This window comes from Chionomys nivalis, chromosome 1 (genome assembly GCF_950005125.1).
Source record: "Chionomys nivalis chromosome 1, mChiNiv1.1, whole genome shotgun sequence".
NCBI lineage: Eukaryota > Metazoa > Chordata > Mammalia > Rodentia > Cricetidae > Chionomys > Chionomys nivalis.
The window spans coordinates 199,157,675-199,174,740 of NC_080086.1; the positions used below are offsets into that span (position 1 = coordinate 199,157,675).

General features: G+C 43.1%; 2 protein-coding genes across 2 annotated transcripts in view; one reads left to right on the forward strand and one right to left on the reverse strand.

The window, feature by feature from the left end:
* On the forward strand, positions 1 to 16,521 carry LOC130878523 (calaxin-like). Its single transcript, XM_057776531.1, has 5 exons — positions 1 to 165; positions 9,621 to 9,776; positions 10,704 to 10,808; positions 13,722 to 13,873; positions 15,732 to 16,521. Exons 1-5 carry the CDS (start codon positions 108 to 110, stop codon positions 15,951 to 15,953), a joined length of 693 nt encoding a protein of 230 aa, XP_057632514.1. The 5' UTR covers positions 1 to 107; the 3' UTR covers positions 15,954 to 16,521.
* The window catches only part of Rbm48 (RNA binding motif protein 48), a 21,375-nt gene continuing 14,503 nt past the window's right edge, over positions 10,195 to 17,066 (reverse strand). The window contains exon 6 of the mRNA XM_057776510.1: positions 10,195 to 11,975. The gene's annotated coding sequence lies outside the window, so the exon portion shown is untranslated. The remainder of the gene's footprint in view (positions 11,976 to 17,066) is intronic.

The following is a 17,066-nucleotide window of genomic DNA, read 5'->3' on the forward strand; positions in this document are numbered from 1 at the left end:
AGTTGCTAGGAGGTTGCCAATGGCCACATTCTGTTTTGGAGTGGTAGAGTTAGTGTCAGTTTAGAAGTAGACTATTTGGGAAAGCAGTGTGCTGAAGCCACTCTAAAATGGAGCAGAGGCCTCTGAAGAAGCTGGTGGAATCCATCAGTAAAACTGTCAAGAGCTGTGAGTACTCAGTCTTCAACCGTTTCTACACCGTGACTCGCTGAGACAGATGTTGTCAGTGGATTAGATAGAAACTTGCTAACTTGCTAGACAGCACTAAATGCTCTGTAACCATACACTAAGATCTAGTTGTATATATTCGGTCATTTAAAAAAAAATAAGAGCCGCACATGTACCACGTCTTGAATCTCAGCGCTCAGGGAGGCAGAAGCAGATGGATCTCTGAGGTCAGCATGCTCTAGAGCATGTTCCAAGACAGCCAGGGCTACATAGTGGGACCCTGAGGCAGTGGTGGGTAGGACATGGTCAGGTTTGTAAAGCTCTGCCACACAGGCTGGATAGCCTGCTTTCGGTCTCTTGGGGCCATAAGAACTGACTCCAAAAGCTGTCCTGACCTACATTCCACACACAAAATAATAACAAATTACTTCTCAAGTAGATGAGCAAGTGAGCCATTACCATGTACTTAGAAACATGGGAAGCCATCAGGTGTCCTGACCCAAATGGGCATGTGGGGAGAGTGTCTTGAAAATACATAAATGCAAAAGAATTACCTGCCAACCAAGTGTAGATTTTATTCTGTTCACAATAAGAATTTTTAATTACAAGCAATCAGTTGACTAGTTCCAGTGGTTTCTGGTACAAAACTCAATTACAGATTGCCTTACTTCAGGGATTAATAGAAATACATGAGATGATTTAGTCAGTGAGGTGGGTCAGCAGGTGAACTCATTTGCCATGCAAGCTGGACGGCATGAGTTCAGTTCCTGGAGACGATAGTGGAAAGAACCAGTTCCCAAGTTCTCTGCCTCCACACGTTTGTATGCAATAATAACTCTTTCGGGTAGGAGTGGCAACATGGCTCAGTGGATAATGGAACTTGATGCTGGGGGATGCGTGCCTGACAGGCAGAGTGGAAAGCAGGAGGAAAAAATCCACAGAGTTGTGACCTCCCTCGCACATTGTGGCATGTTTGTGTACATGCATACACATATAGACCAAAAAAAACTTTAAATATAATTTAATGCTCACCAGACACGTTGGTGAGCAACTTTAATCCCAGCACTCGGAAGGCAGAGGCAGGTGGTCTCTGAGCTCAAAGCTAGTCTGATCTACATAGAGAATTTCAGGTTATTGGAGCTGCACGGTGAGACCCTGTCTCCAACAAAACGAATAGTGTGATGCTGTCCATGTTACAGTGCTTGCTATACACAGCTTAATAGGTCAGTTTTCTTAATCCTTGCCCTGAAAATTGTGATGCATTCTCCTGAGGGTTTCTCTGTCAGAGCTACAAATAATCCTGCATGGTAGTCATTTTAAGTCTAGGCATTGACGTTATTTAACTTCAGCCAGTCTCGAACACTTCCTTGTTCCTCTGGACTTCAGGTGGATGAACACAATGTTAATTAAGACTTTTGTAAGCTTGGCTTAGCTTTCCCTATTCAAGTTGGGCTATAAAATTATCCGAATCCCTCAAGCACTACTCCAGATCTCTTTTGCTAACCTCTATCATTTAATTCTTGTAACCCTTAAAAGTTTTATAAATTTAGCCAATGAGTAAACACTGATTATTGCTTCTATATATGCACATGGCACACACATGGATTCACATACACGCAGGAGTGTATACTGTGTAAGGGGCAGAGGTGGGTAAACCCTGGTGTCTTGTTCAATCTTGTTTCTGTAGGTTTTGTTTTTTAAGATGGACTAAACTAACCCTGGAAGTCACCAGCTGTCTCTGCTTCTTTTGTGCTGGAGAGAAGCTATATACAGTCACTGCTGCACCAGGTCTTTCCATGGATGCTGGGGATTCAAACTCCAACCCAGACGTCTCCCTTAGTCCATTTACTGCTTTTTAAAAGTGTATTTCATAACATTGAAAAGGAAATTTTGTATTGTTTTTAAAATCTAAATTCATCCTAATGAAATTATTTTAGATATGTCTGCTACCCATGTGTTTAATTCTTGAAAGCAGTTCCACAGGCAAATTTACAGTAATTGAGCAGCAAGGATACTGGTTTTAAAATGGAATGAATTGTTGCATTTCTTCCCTTTTTCGAAAGTTTTGACATTGATTTTCAGTTCTGTTCAAAATCCTCAGACTGAATGGTTAAGCATAGCTGTGCCCTCAAGGTCCTATCCTGGCCTAACTAGTTACCTGTTTTATACTTGGATTATAAACAAATCCAGTGGCGTGAGAGGTGCTCACAAATGGCGTGAGTCTTCTAACGCCACACACTGGCGTCTCTGACGGTGACAGGTTCAGAGCCTTCCCGCTGCTCCGCGGGTCTCCCAGACAGCTCTGGTGGCCTTCTGCTCTCACAGAACAGGCGTGGGCAATTTGGCCTACCTTAGTGTACAACGTCCTAGGCCCATAGGACAGAAGTTTCCTGGGCTTTGGTAGCCCAGTGGTTCTCAGTCTCCCTAATGCTGCAACACTAGTACAGTTCCTCATGTTGTGACCCTCAACCATAAAATTATTTCTCTTGCTATTTCATAACTAGGAGATACTGGTATGGATTGTATAAAATTCTGTGAATATTTTTGGAGATAGAGGTTTGCTGAAGGGATCACAGTCCACAGGATGAGAACTGCTGGTTTAGAGGGAATCTTTAAAATTATTATGACATTATAATTTATTATTATTTATATAATAATATGATCAAAGTTCTCTTATAATCAACAGCCACCAAGTGACTCAGACCCTCAGAAAGCTAGTGACCTCACAAAGAAAATTCTTTACAACATAACTGTTGCCATTTTTTTAAGATCCATCTAGAAAGCTTTGATTTCTACACTTAATGTAGATTATGTCTATTAACTTTGAACTACTTTCTAGAGTTGCATTGTCCAAAAAGGTAGGCACTGGCTATATATAACCATCTGTAAATGATCACATTTAAGATTCCATTTTCTTCCTCTCACTAGCCACTGTTCAGTGTCCACCTATGCATAATGACTACCAAGTAGAGCAGCCCAGATGGGAACACTGTTGGGCAGTGCAGCACTAAAGATGCCGTTCTACTCCCTTTTCGAAGTAATAATTGTCGCGGGGCGGTGGTGGCGCACGCCTTTAATCCCAGCACTTGGGAGGCAGGCGGATCTCTGAGTTCGAGACCAGCCTGGTCTACAGAGCTAGTTCCAGGACAGGCTCCGAAACCACAGAGAAACCCTGTCTCGAAAAACCAAAAAAAAAAAAAAAAAAAAAAATTGTCTAATTTTAGACTAGGCACAGAGGCAGGGAATCACCTCTGAATACTGGTGTGGTGGCTGCAAACTACAAAATAGTCTGTAGCCTGTGTATCTCTTATTTGAAGTACAGAGGATTGTGGAGTCGGGATAATGTGTTCTAAGGTGTCTGTTAAGCATGGACGTGGCCTCTGGTTCAGACCCTAGCACCACATAAACAGAGTGGTGGCTCACACCTATATTCCTAACACTTAAGAGGTACAGACAGGAGGGTCAGAAGTTCAAGGCCAGCCTGAACTACAAAGATAAAAGGTAAGATTTGAAAATCATAGAAGGATCTACACTATCAGAGATGTACTGCCACCTAGATGAGTCTTTAGAGGAGGCACCAAATCCAAACTGCACTCCAATTTTGATATAGTAAGGTAAATAATTTTACAACTATTCTAGTCATTTAATGTTTAGTCTTTTCGTATCTAGAAGTGACTCTCATCCAGCAGTCTCTGCCTCCACAAGTTTTAAAGTAGCTGCTGGAGAGTTTGCTTGCAGACGCTTGGAAACGTTACCATTCTTCTCGACACTGCTAATGATGCTCACCTTACATCGCTGTGTTCAGCAGCAAGTTTTGTTTAGTTGTATGTTTCTAACTTTGAAACCTGCATGTTTATCTCTGAAGGTATTTTTTTTTAAATATTTATTTATTTATTATGTATACAATAGTCTATCTGTGTGTATGTCTGCAGGCCAGAAGAGGGCACCAGACCTCATTACAGATGGTTGTGAGCCACCATGTGGTTGCTGGGAATTGAACTCAGGACCTTTGGAAGAGCAGGCAATGCTCTTAACCACTGAGCCATCTCTCCAGTCCCCTCTCTGAAGGTATTTTGTCAGGCCCCTTGCCAGAAGTCAGAGACACTGAGCTGCATCTCTGATCCACTCCTGGCAAAGGGAGGGAAATATTTAATATTTGTCCTTTGGCTCCAAATCTTTGGTTCTTAGTATTAATGAGTTTTTAATAAAATTAACTCAGACTTACAACAGGCATTTTGAGACAAAATGACATAGCAGTATATTTCCTAATTAGCTCTGGGTGGAAGGGTTAGAAGCTGTTTTCTCAAGTAAAAAACTAGAACTCTAGGCAGGGGTAGAAAAAGGAATAATACAAGGTAAGCCTGGAAATTTACTGTGTATGGTTCTGGATGCTGATAATTCTAAATTGTAGGAGAGTGAACAGCCCACTTTCTGGCTGATAGGCTACTGGCATCTTGTTTGATGGGGCTCCAAACAATCCCTTCAGAAAGGCCCTGCTCCCTATTACTACCATATTGGAGGGTAGGACTTCAACATAGAGCAGGAGGAACAGGCAAACCATATCATGTATGTGGCCTTGGCTTGACTAACCTAAGTACCTGGTTGCAGCAGCCTTCATCTTAGCATTACTCCCTGAAGCATGTGGTCATAGTTGAGAAACTGCAGGAAAAGGGTATAGGAAGAGGACTTTTGTCCTTGCACCTCTTATGTAAATCTGAAACCTTCAAAAAAAAAAAGTTGGAACTTCAATTATGAAATGGTTTAAAGCTCACTCCAGCTGGGTGTAGCAGGTCACACCTGTCATCCCAGCTCTTGGGAGGCTAAGGTAGGAGAGTCATGAGCACAAGGCAAAAAATTAAAAAAAAAAAAAAAATCCATCCTATGTACTCATAGTAAACCCACATCAGAAGAAACTGGAAGCTGTAGTTACTGCCCTCAGCAGCTGCAGGTCCTACATGACCCAACCTGTAAGTTACTATAGTGCTTCTGTGGCAATTACCCAACAAAAGCAGTGTATGAAGGGAAGGGTTATCTTGGCTCATGATTTAAATATACAGTCCACCATGATGAGACACCATGGCAGCAAGCATGAGAGGCAGAGACCTGCATCCCCTAGTGCTTGTCCCAGAGGCCCTGTTATCTAACAAAATCTCAGTGCAGTGCTGAGCGTGGGATATTTACCTCTGAGTTGTTGCTTAGAGTCCCCAGAACCATATATGTCATTGTCCTTCTGCTAGAACTTGATGTTAAGACTGTTGCTGAAGATCTCACACACTTTGGACTTGGAGATTTCTAAGGGGACTTAAAAATCAAGTTGTAATAGCTGGATGCTTCCTCCTGCTGGCTAGCTTTCCCAGTGCCTGGGGTGCTATTGGAGGCTTCTGGGAGAGGAAAGCTATCAACACTCTTACAATAACAACTACCCTGGCAAGATGTGTGCACTGATGCAGTGGTGGCATGGATGTTTCGGGGGTAACAATTTTCTAATTGCAGTCAAGGCCTGCTCCAGGGTTAGGACTGTACCCCTGATCAAGAGCTGGTGGCAGGTAGATCCTAGTACCTAAAGGGGAACCCACTGCTATCACTTTGCTGAAAGGACATGGTTAAACCACTTTCTGAATACTTGTGTTTGCACAGAATTAGTGTTGCTCTTGGTTTTCATCAGAAAAGCTCTATCACAATAGACAACAGATAACATAGAGACTCCTAACTGGTTAAAGAGCTGAAATAAAGGCTGATGGATTGATTGCTCATCCCCAAATGGCTGGTCTACACTACCCATTCCAGGCTCAAGGAACGCTGAAGAGGGGGAGACAGGAAGAACAGAGCTGGAGGATGGGGAGATGTGTTACAAAATGAAGTCTTCCTTGACATGACATTCCTGTTACACTGATGAGCTCCGCAGTTGTGGTTGCTCACATGTCAAGACAGTCCTGCCAACATTTCATCATGGGAAGGAGAGAGGCCCATGAGGCCCCGCCCCCTGAGGGATCGTGGACATTAGAAGTGGCTGGGGGAAGGGATATCATTCTTCAGTGGTATAGCCTACTGCTCTCTGGAGGTAAGCAACCTCCCACACAGCCAGGCAAGTAGCCCTAATTGGACTCAGTGGGGCACACAGAAAAAAGACAATGGGAAGGGGACTTGGACAGTTTTCAGTGGGGGAGATGAGCGTAGTAGCAGGTGAAAAGGACTAAGATTCATTATATACGTGCATGAACCTGTCAAAGAATTTTAAGAAAAAGTTGCATGCCTGGAGTACAACTTGTAGGCAGCTCAGTCAAGAGAGCCCCTTCCCAGCACTTGTTACCACTTACATGACGCTGGGGAAGAGCACAAGTCTCGGGGCTTTCTCAGATTTCAATTGCCTGAACCTTGCTGGTTTCTTTTATTTTGTTGGTTGGAAGGAGCCTCCCTCCAGGACTTGAGAGGAAATGGCAATATCACAGTAGGTATTATCCTTCAATCATAGGCCTATTTTTACTGTCTGCGATTAGCTGAAACCGTCACAAAGATCTCACTGCATTGCTTTGTCTTAGACGGGTGTCACTGTGTAGACATAGCTGGCCTGGAACACACTCTGTATACCCAGTTTGCCTTGAACTCAGAGATCCACCTGCCTCTGCTTCCTGAGCGCTGGGGATGAAAGGTGCGCGCACCACCACCGCTCCAGTCAAGTCTCACTAGTTTAAAGGGTGGCTTCTTAGACCTCATTTCTCTCAGGAAAATCAAAGTCATGTAGCTGGACACAATAGCACATGCCTGTAACACTAGTATTTGGGAAATTGGGGCCGTAGATCAAGAGTTTCAGACCAGCCTGGGTTACACTGTGGAACTTTGTATCAAAAAAATAAATAAAAAGACGGACACACTTGTGACCAGGTAGCAAAATACAAATCGCTGATTTTTCCATTCGAAAATAATTTCAAGACTGTTTTATGAAAGTGGTTGAAAACTTAAATACAGGTCTGGTTATCAGCCAGAATTGTTTGAATAAGTTTCATATTGTTTGTAATATCTGCCAACACATGAGGACTGTCATCGGTGCTCCCACCAGGGACCGTGTCTGTAGTCCATGCTGCCAGCGGGCACCATGTTGAATGAGGTCTACAGTCTGTGCTGCTGCCTGAACCCATGTTGATGTTCATGGTCCATGTTGATGTTCATGGTCCATGCTGTCTCCAGAAACCATGCGGAAGTTCATGATCCAGGCTGTTATGGGCAAGGAAGCTTCTTTTGCGCTGTAGATGATGGCTGCAGAATCACAGCTGAGAATGAGAGACAACGCCATACACCCCAAAAAGTCTAGACAGGAAGCCATTGCAGAGAACCCTTAGAAACTGTGACAGGGAAGCGGAAGTGTGTGGCTTCTGATGGGGTAGGGCGGGGAAGGATTTGTCTCTAAGGGACTGGTACTGAGAGTTTGATCCTCCTCCAAGTACATGGGCAGCACAAATTGAACTTAGAGTATTTTTTTTCCTTTTTCGGGGGGCACAATGATGGGGGAGGATTGGGAAACAAGTGTGATGGGGTTCATTGTGTGAAATTCCCAAATAAAAAAAATTGAGAAAAATAAACAATAAACATTTCTGATTAAAAACAAAAAAAAAACATCTAACAACATGCCCCATGGACCCTCTGCCACTCTTAGAACTCAAAAGCCCCGAGTCAGCTGAGTGGTGGCAGCATACTCACTCGGGAGGTAGAGGCAGGCGGATCTCTGAGTTTGAGGTCAGCCTGGTCTACAGAAATAGTTTCAGGACAGCTAGAGTTGTTATACAGAGAAACCCTATCTTGAAAAACCAAAAACCAAACAAACAAACAAGAAAAACCCCGAGTGTTCAAACTGCCTCCTAAGTAAGTGCCTGCTCCTTCAAGACCTTGCTCCAGTGACATTGCCACTTTGAATATCTCATTTCTTAGCACCGTTGACTGAGGTTTTCTGTTCCGCCCAGTCCTGCAACCATTCAGTCCCAAAGAATCACACAGAGGTCTACATTAGTTATAAACTGATTGGCCCATTAGCTCAGGCCTTTTATTTACTAATTCTTATAACTTACATTAGCCCATAATACTTGTCTGAGTTAGCCACATGGCTTGGTACCTTTTTCTGTGAGGTAGTCACATCTTGCTTCCTCTGTGGCTGGGTCACGACTGCAGACTGCAGAATCCTCTTCCCAGAATTCTCCTGTTCTCATTGCCCTTCCTCTACTTCCTGCCTGGCTACCAGCCAATCAGCATTTTATTAAACAAGTATAAAAAACAAATGTTGAGAGGGTAATACCATTGTCCTACAGCACGGCATCTTCCCTAGCTGATAATCCTTTGGTTTGTGACTTATAATACTTTATTTAATACTTAACAACTGGTTTAAGAGGAGCTGTCAATCACACTAGGCAAGCTCTACCACATAGTCACTTACGTATCTCTTGACAGCCTGCAACAGCCTTCAAGGCAGGAGTCACATCTATCAGTTTCCTGGTTCATCGGTGTCCCTTAAGACTTAGGCAATGAGTAAAAATAACAATTACATCCTATTTCAGGGCTGCACTGGTACAGTATGCTTCTATTAAGAAGCAAGATACCTTAATTTGGTCCATAAAATAAATGTTATTAGGCACCTTTGAAATTGCTTACTGTCTAGATTTTCAGCCACTACCCTAAGAACTACCACATTCTTCAAACCATAGAGAGTCCTGCATGTTGTAAACTATTTACAAAGAAATGGTTATTTCTTTCTCCTCACCTTCCTCCACAAACAAGGAAAGAATCAAGAAAAAGCAAAGGAAAACAAAAGTGGCAACCAGCGGTCACTTTCCACTTCAGTCCCCTCAAGTCACAGAATCAGACATTCAAGAGACTGAAGAATCTGACATCATCCAGGACGACACTCAGCTGTTACTAGAGAGGGACCAAGGAGTCATTAAGTTACCAGTTTAACATAAGAAATAGAAACGGGGGTTAGAGAGATGTTTGATGTTTAAGAGCACTTGCTGCTCTTGCAGAGGGCCCAGGCTCATTTCACATAGTGGCTTACAACCATCTGCAACTCCAGTTCCTGAGGATCCAATGCCCTCTTCTAGCCTCCAAGGGCACTGCACACATGTGGTACAGATATATATGCCAAGAAGATACCATACACATAAAACCATAATAAATCAACTTTAATAAAGAAATGGAAACAGAGTCCAGATGCTTTAACTCTTGTCCTCAGCCCCAGGCCTAACGCCTGGTTTCTGTCCCAACTGTACATCACCTGTGCATGCCTAAACATCACTTTCTAAGTCTGGAATGAGAGCCACTGTGTGACTATTTCCATTTTGAAGCCTGCAGATCTGGTAGAAGCAAAACACTACGAACTACTCAGTAACAAATTCACATCCTATATGGACGTTTGGATGCACTGAATTACTCAATGATTAACTCTGCATCCTTTTTGTCTTCTTATTTTACAGTCAAGAAAAGTGAGATTGAATGTCTCATACGCCTTTTCTGTAGCTTGGCGGAAAGGCCCAGTGGAAAGCTTGCTAATGCCAGACTAGACTGCAACACGTTTCGGGGGATCCTACACAACATATTTGGAATGACTGATGATACGTTGATGAATAGGGGTAAGGAGTCACAACAAACTGAAATGAACCAACCCAAAACTGAACCCATCCACATGTCCTTTCCACAAGACTGGACTTTCTCTCAGTGCCAAACTAGAAAGGAATAAACCTGGCAGGAGAGTGCTGCACACAGTAGCCAGAGGGAACGTGAGGATGGATTTCAATACAAACCATGCCGAATTTTGTAGCTCATAGCAGGGAAGTTTTGAGAAATCACCACCACTGAACTAAAGAGTCTAGCGGTATTTTTTTTTTTTTTTTGGATTTTTCGAGACAGAGTTTCTCTGTAGCTTTTTGGTTCCTGTGTCTGTGAGTTCGAGACCAGCCTGGTCTACAAGAGCTAGTTCCAGGACAGGAACCAAAACCACAGAGAAACCCTGTCTCGAAAAACCAAAAAAAAAAAAAAATTGGACGGGCAAGATAGGTCAGCAAGTCTGGTTTCCTGAGCTGCAGTCCCCAGAACCAACCTAAAATGGAAGAGAGCCAGTTCCACAAGGCCTTGCCCTCCTCACAAGGCCATGGTACATGTTCGTGCACTCACACACACACAAGTGAGAAACATGTAAGAACTTAATAATGTTTAACATGAGTAATTTAGTTTGAGACGTGGAAACTACATCAGGTTTCTCACAGTGTTTTATTTTTGATTATTAAAATGTCACTAATTAGCTCTAGATCTTCTTGGCTTTAGCAACTACATCAAACACCATAAATGAGGATCATTATTGCTCATTGTGTGGAATGACTATTCTGCTTTAGAAATAAAGAGAAAAACCCACATTACCAATAATTTTGATTCTTTCAAAAGCTAACACCAGAACAGTTCCTCCTTGATTTGTAAGTAAAGTCTTCTATATAAATGTGTGTGTGTCTTATAAAACGATCACAATACACTCACTCCTTTTCCTCACTCCTTTTCCTTTTCAGTGTTCTATGTACTTGACAAAGACAGTGATAACTACATAAATGTGCACGAGTGGGTTAAAGGACTGTCAGTGTTTCTCCGAGGAACTTTTGAAGAGAAGATGAAATGTAAGAAACAAGTACTGTCTTAGTGTATGCCATCAATCCTGTGCTTAGTGTGTGGGTGCAGTGATAGAACCGGCACCCTAAAAGGGACAAGAGAGTGTTTTCTGGAGCTGGTTAAATAGAGTGACCACAGCTGGGAACATATTCAGGTTTACCCAATTTGCATATTTGTGACCACAAAGTCATAGATAGATCAAACACTTTTAAAATTGGTGGCAGCATTGGGTAGGTGGTCACAGCATAGCAGGGGACTTGTTACAGGTGACATTCTTAGCTGGTGGAAACATTCCAAAGGATTAACCGAATAGTCACCAGGATGTCAGATCACATTCAGAGGAGAAAATAAATGGCCATTTAAAGTAGCTAAAGATAGTCCAAGGTAATTAGGCTCTAGACTCCAAATATTCCAAAATTACTGGAGTTCTCATTAGTCAGCCTTAGTAGATGGAGCTTCTTCCAGGAATGATTGTTCACAGGTGAACGCTTAAATAACCAAACAGATGAAATCAGTGTTCTCTACAACACCCTTGTGAAAATGCCTCATGAGGGCCAGCAAGATGGTTCGTCAGGTGAGGGCACTTGCCACCTGTCAACCTAAACGCACACACAGTAGGAAAGAACCAATTCCTGAAAGTTGTTTGCTGACCTCTATGAGTATAAATGCATGCTTGCATGCATGCATAAATGTAAAAAAATAGAAGAAAACCCACAAAAGATAAATTGGGAGACCCAGTTGTGACCCATTGCCTTTACTGAGTCTGTCATGCTCAACTGTTACAGCCCAGCTAAGAACAGCCACTAGGGCCCACTGACTAAGGTTTCTGCGCCTGTGTGAGCTCAGCAGAAAACGGGCCCCGAATGTACGCATGTGTCATTTTGGTGTCGTTTGTCGCCTTTTCACTGAAGAAAGTGTGTGCTCCACTATAAGAGAGTGAGGATGAAGCTCAACACGCCCTAACAGCCCAGACGTGAATATCCCTCTGGTCTTCATGACTGAGGAGAGGGAAGTGAGAGCGGGCCGAAGACAATTCTAAATCAAAGGAATGCTGGGCATTGGGAAGTGTGCGGATCCGCAGCTCTGCACAGCAATAGCTGTGGTCTGCAACCCCCTCAGGGTAATGTCCATGTCCTGTGTTTTATTCCTGCTGTCAGGATTCCCTAGGATGAATTCTGGAAACAGAATAAAAACTAATTTAGATACCAGTTTTCAGAGAAACAAACTGCTTACCATGTCCATTTGCTTAAGAAAAGACTATAGAGTTCTTTGTAATTGAGCAAATTTGTGTATCTTTTTGCTCTTTCACTTGAAGATGCCTGGAGCATAGAGGGAAGAGTGCGGGCTGCTTTCCCAGAGGACCCAAGGTTGACTCCTAGCACCCATGCTGGCTGGCTCCAGAGGATTCAATACCCTCTTCTGGCCTCTGGCAGGCACCTGCACACACCCAGCACTGTAGAGATGGGAGCAGCGGGCTGTGTTCCTGCCGCCCGGGCTCCCAGCCGCCTGGCTAGCTTATGCCCCGAAATGGCAACACAGAAATTGTATTCATTTAAACACTGGTTGGCCCATTAGTTCCAGCCTCTTAATGGGCCAGGCAGTGTTTAAATGAATACAGTTTGTGTGTTGTTATTTCGGGAGTAAAGCTAACCATGCAGAGCCGGGCGGGACGAAAGCAGGCCTGCCCGCAGCTCCTTCTACACAGCACATACTCACATAAATTTTCTAATAAACATATTTCTAAGCTAAAAATACATTCACATTTTAGAGCAGTATTTTGAATAACCAAACTTCTCTGCCATTCAGCGGTTCTGTGCCCTCTGTAGCTCTCACATTTACTGTTTCATGAAGCAGCTCCCACTGTGCAGCGTCTGGAGTGCAGTGCAGCGCCGGGACTGACTCCAGGGCCCGCACACTTTAAAGCGAGCACTCCAACCCACCCTCACTGCAATCCAGCCCCTCCACCTTACAGGCTCTCACACAAGTCTCGCCGAGAAGGGAGAGGCTGTGTCGTAGCTGTGCCACATGGCTAATGACACTAGAGATGTCCGTCTTCTCTAATCCACTTCCTCACATGCTTCTGACACATTTTAGGAGAAGCTCACTTGGGAAACACTGTTTTCTACAGAGGGTTTCTTCTTAAACTTGTATGTTATACTATGGACTGGAGAAGTTTTAATAGATACTCATCTCATCTGACACTCGATTTTCTTCCTGATTTTTGCCAAAACGTTCAGCTACACCACTGAACTCTAAGAAAGCTACTTCACTGCTGCATTCCCAGGACATGGTATAGAAAGCATGGAAGTCCTCTCCAGACAGAGGCTTGAAGATGAGGTAGATGGGCAGACCCAAGGCGATGAACACATCCACTATCTGGGGGAGGAGAGATCCTTTTGTGAGGACGCAGTAAAGTGTGTGCTTAATTTTTATAGTCTATATGCAGAGAATACAAACACGCCACACACGCTTATGTAAATACACATATATAACATACAAACAAAAGTTGGTTAAAAAATCCACCTCATTCATTGCAGCTTGATATACTTTCAAACCCAAATCCAGAAACCTCTAAAGGGGTATTTAATCCTTTGGAAAGAAATTTAATAAGAAGGACTTTTTTTTTTTTTTTTTTTTGGTTTTTTGAGACAGGGTTTCTCTGTGGTTTTGGAGCCTGTCCTGGAACTAGCTCTGTAGACCAGGCTGGTCTTGAACTCACAGAGATCCACCTGCCTCTGCCTCCCAAGTGCTGGGATTAAAGGCGTGCGCCACCATCGCCCGGCATAAGAAGGACTTTATTATAAAACCTCTGCAATATAGTGGATCAGATCAGTAATTGTATATGTATCATTTATTATCTTATACTGAAATAACTAATGATATCTTATTGGTTCAATTTTTGATTTCTATGTCTTATAAAGTCTGTTTTGAAGTTTATTATTTAACTGGAGATGGTTATATTTCCCGGGAAAAGATTTTTGACATGTTGAAGAATAGTCTCTCCCAGCAGTCCCCCGAAGAAGAAAATGAAGAAGGAATAAGGGAGTTGGTGGAAATAAGCCTGAAGAAAATGGTAAGCATGGGTATGGCGATGCCCTGCGTTCAAGCGGGTCACTCTGCAGAGGCAGGCGTGAGCAATGGTTGTTCCTCCACGTGAGTCACTTCCCTATGGACAGTTCTCACTAGCTTTTCTGATCTGCCTCACTGAAAGTAGGTGCTTGGTACATATGGAATGGTTTGGTGATTACGTAATCATTATGCAAAATAAATGTTAGTTTAATTATTTTAAAATATTACTACCAGTAAAACCTTATTAATTTGGGAGGAAGCTGGATTCAACAGATGCAAAATTTTGTGCTTTGTGTCTTCATGATTTCATTCTTTCAATTTATCCAAACCCTCATTTTAGCAAAATTACCACAATAAAAAATATTTGATCTTTGGGCCGGGCGGTGGTGGCGCACGCCTTTAATCCCAGCACTTGGGAGGCAGAGGCAGGCGGATCTCTGTGAGTTCGAGACCAGCCTGGTCTACAGAGCTAGTTCCAGGACAGGCTCCAAAACCACAGAGAAACCCTGTCTCGAAAAAGCAAAAAAAAAAAAAAAAAAAAAAAAAAAATTTGATCCTTACAGAGTGCTTATTACATAGCAGGCCTTTCAGGGTCCTCTATTGTATTAATTCATTTTATCCTTAGAACTACTATCTCTACTTTTCAGATGAGAAAATCTGAAGTAGAGAAATTGTGGTGTAGAATTAAAGCAATAAAACCTTGCAGCAGTGGCTCCTTATTACAGGAATAGTGCTGCTCACTCTTTCCTTACAAGGACCCAAAACTGCTTGGAGTGAGGTTTTGTCAATCCAGGGTAGCCCCAACAAACTCATGCCTGCAATCCCAGCACTTATATGTCTGAAAGATTGCAAGTTCCAGACCAGCTGGGGTCACACTGTGAGACTATGTCTCTCTCTCTCTCTCTCTCTCTCTCTCTCTCACACACACACACACACACACACACGCGCGCGCGCACAGAGTGGGGGGAGAGGAAGAGGGGGACAGGGAGAGACAGACACAGGGAGAAAGATAAGGCATGCTCTTGTAAAATACTAGCGGTCGCTCAGGCCGAATGCAGATGCTGAAGAATCACTGACAGGAAGTCCCCAAATTCCTTTCTGGAAAGGAAATGTTTATGAAATGCGCCTTTCTCTCATGGCCACTCACACTGCTCTCTAGATCAGATTCTGAAGTTATGCACAAAAATGAAAACTCACAGACATCTTATCCAATCCTATCTGAAGCAGCAGCTTCAGGCATTCAAGATTCACAGAGTTCCCCTGCCCTGGATTCTACACAATATACGTAATCTCTGCCTTGTCCATAACACTTTGCTGACTTACACACCCTGCTTTCTACTGTGATTCAAGTGGACAGAACTTTACAGGCCCCCCCCACACACACACCTTCCAACTTAGCCAGATCTCAGCAGAAGCCTGGAGCCTCCCTCCATTCCTTGAGTCTAGCCCAGTCTGGATAGTCACTAGGATAACTCCATGTGCCTTGCCCTTAACGGCTGACCTTTCTACCTAATGAGCTCCCAAATAAAGCCTTTTGAGAAATAAAATTGTGATGAAATATCTGAGCCACATTATACTTGTATAATTACAAAAGGGGCAGTAGGATAATATAGTTCTTCCAATGTTTTGCTATTCCTCAATTCCAGTGTGTTACTGACAGGGCTGCACTGTGTATAGCTAAGAAGACTTGGGTCAGAAGAATAAATCAGTGACTTCTATTAAAAAATACCCATAGATTTGTGTAAATAATGTCTTCAGCAGTAGGAACTTAATATTTTACAGGACAGTCTAGATAATTAGTTTTCTATGGCAAAATTAAAAAAGACTTGGATTATTTATCATGACATCACCTTTCTCTCTAGGATCATGACAATGATGGCAAGATCTCTTTTGCAGACTTTGAAAAAGCGGTAAAAAAAGACAGGCTTTTGTTGGAGGCCTTTGGACCATGTCTACCAGATGCAAAGGTAGTTACAAATACTATACTTAAAGTAGATGAGAGAAAATTTTCATTAAAATTATATAACGTGTGTATGTGTGTAAGGTATGCATGCCATGTGCGGGCCAGTTTTATGCCAACTTGACACAACCTAGAGTCATCTCAGAGTGACCTGAGAAGATGCTGTAAGATCGGGCTGTAGGACATTTTCTTAATTAGAGATTGATGGGGGATGGTTCAGCCCATTGTGAGGGGTTGTCATCCCTGGGCTGATGATGGTCTTGCGTTTTATAAGAAAGCAGGCTGGGCAAGCCAAAGGAACAAGCTGGTAAGCAGCACTTCTCCACGGCCTCTGCACCAGCCCCTGCCTCCAGGAGCTACTTTGTTTTGAGTTCCTGTTCTCATTCCCTCAGTGATGGACTACAGTGGAGGTATAAGCCAAATAAACCCTTTTCTCCCCAGCTTGCTTTTGATCATGGTGCTTCACTGCAGCAATAGTAACCCAATCTAGGACATGCCACAGTGCTTGTGTGGCAGCCAGAAGACAATTGTAGGAACCTCTTCTCTCCTGCAGCCATGTGGATCCCAGAGAATTGAACTCAGGTAGTCATGTTTCTAAGCAAGTGCCTTTACAAACTCTGCCATTTTGCTGGCCTAGTTAAGGAAAAATCTAAAGAACTAGAAAATAATACATGATAGTCTCTCCACTTTGTAGTTTCAACTCATTGCCAAATTGTAGGCAATCACAAAGTCATCAGCCTCATTCCAGTTTGGGGCTAAAAATACTACCATTTCAGTAATTATAGTTAATAGATTGGATTTAACTTGCTACCTCTTTGGCCACACAAAGAAAGGAATAAGCATGTGCCATGGAAAAGAGAAAGAGGCAGGAGGCATACACACACACACACACACACACACACACACACGCACCCCGGGACATGGAGGCGAAGGGAGGGAGAGACTGATGACAGAACATAGCTTAGCAAAAGTGGACAGGACTAGGGAGACCATTTAAGATTGAGCAGCCACAGACAGTTCTGCTGCAGTGTGATCTTGTGGTACCTCGACTGCTGTGAAGTCATCTTGAAGATGACTCCTGCCTCTTCCTCTCCCTTTCCTGTCATGGTCACTACTGTTTACGAAGTGGATAATCAAACACTCTCCTCAACTCACAAACAGACCAGGAATGTACTTATGAACAGAGAACCGACATAACAGCTCCTCCCATAAAGGCCAGAAGAGAAGTTTCTGGACT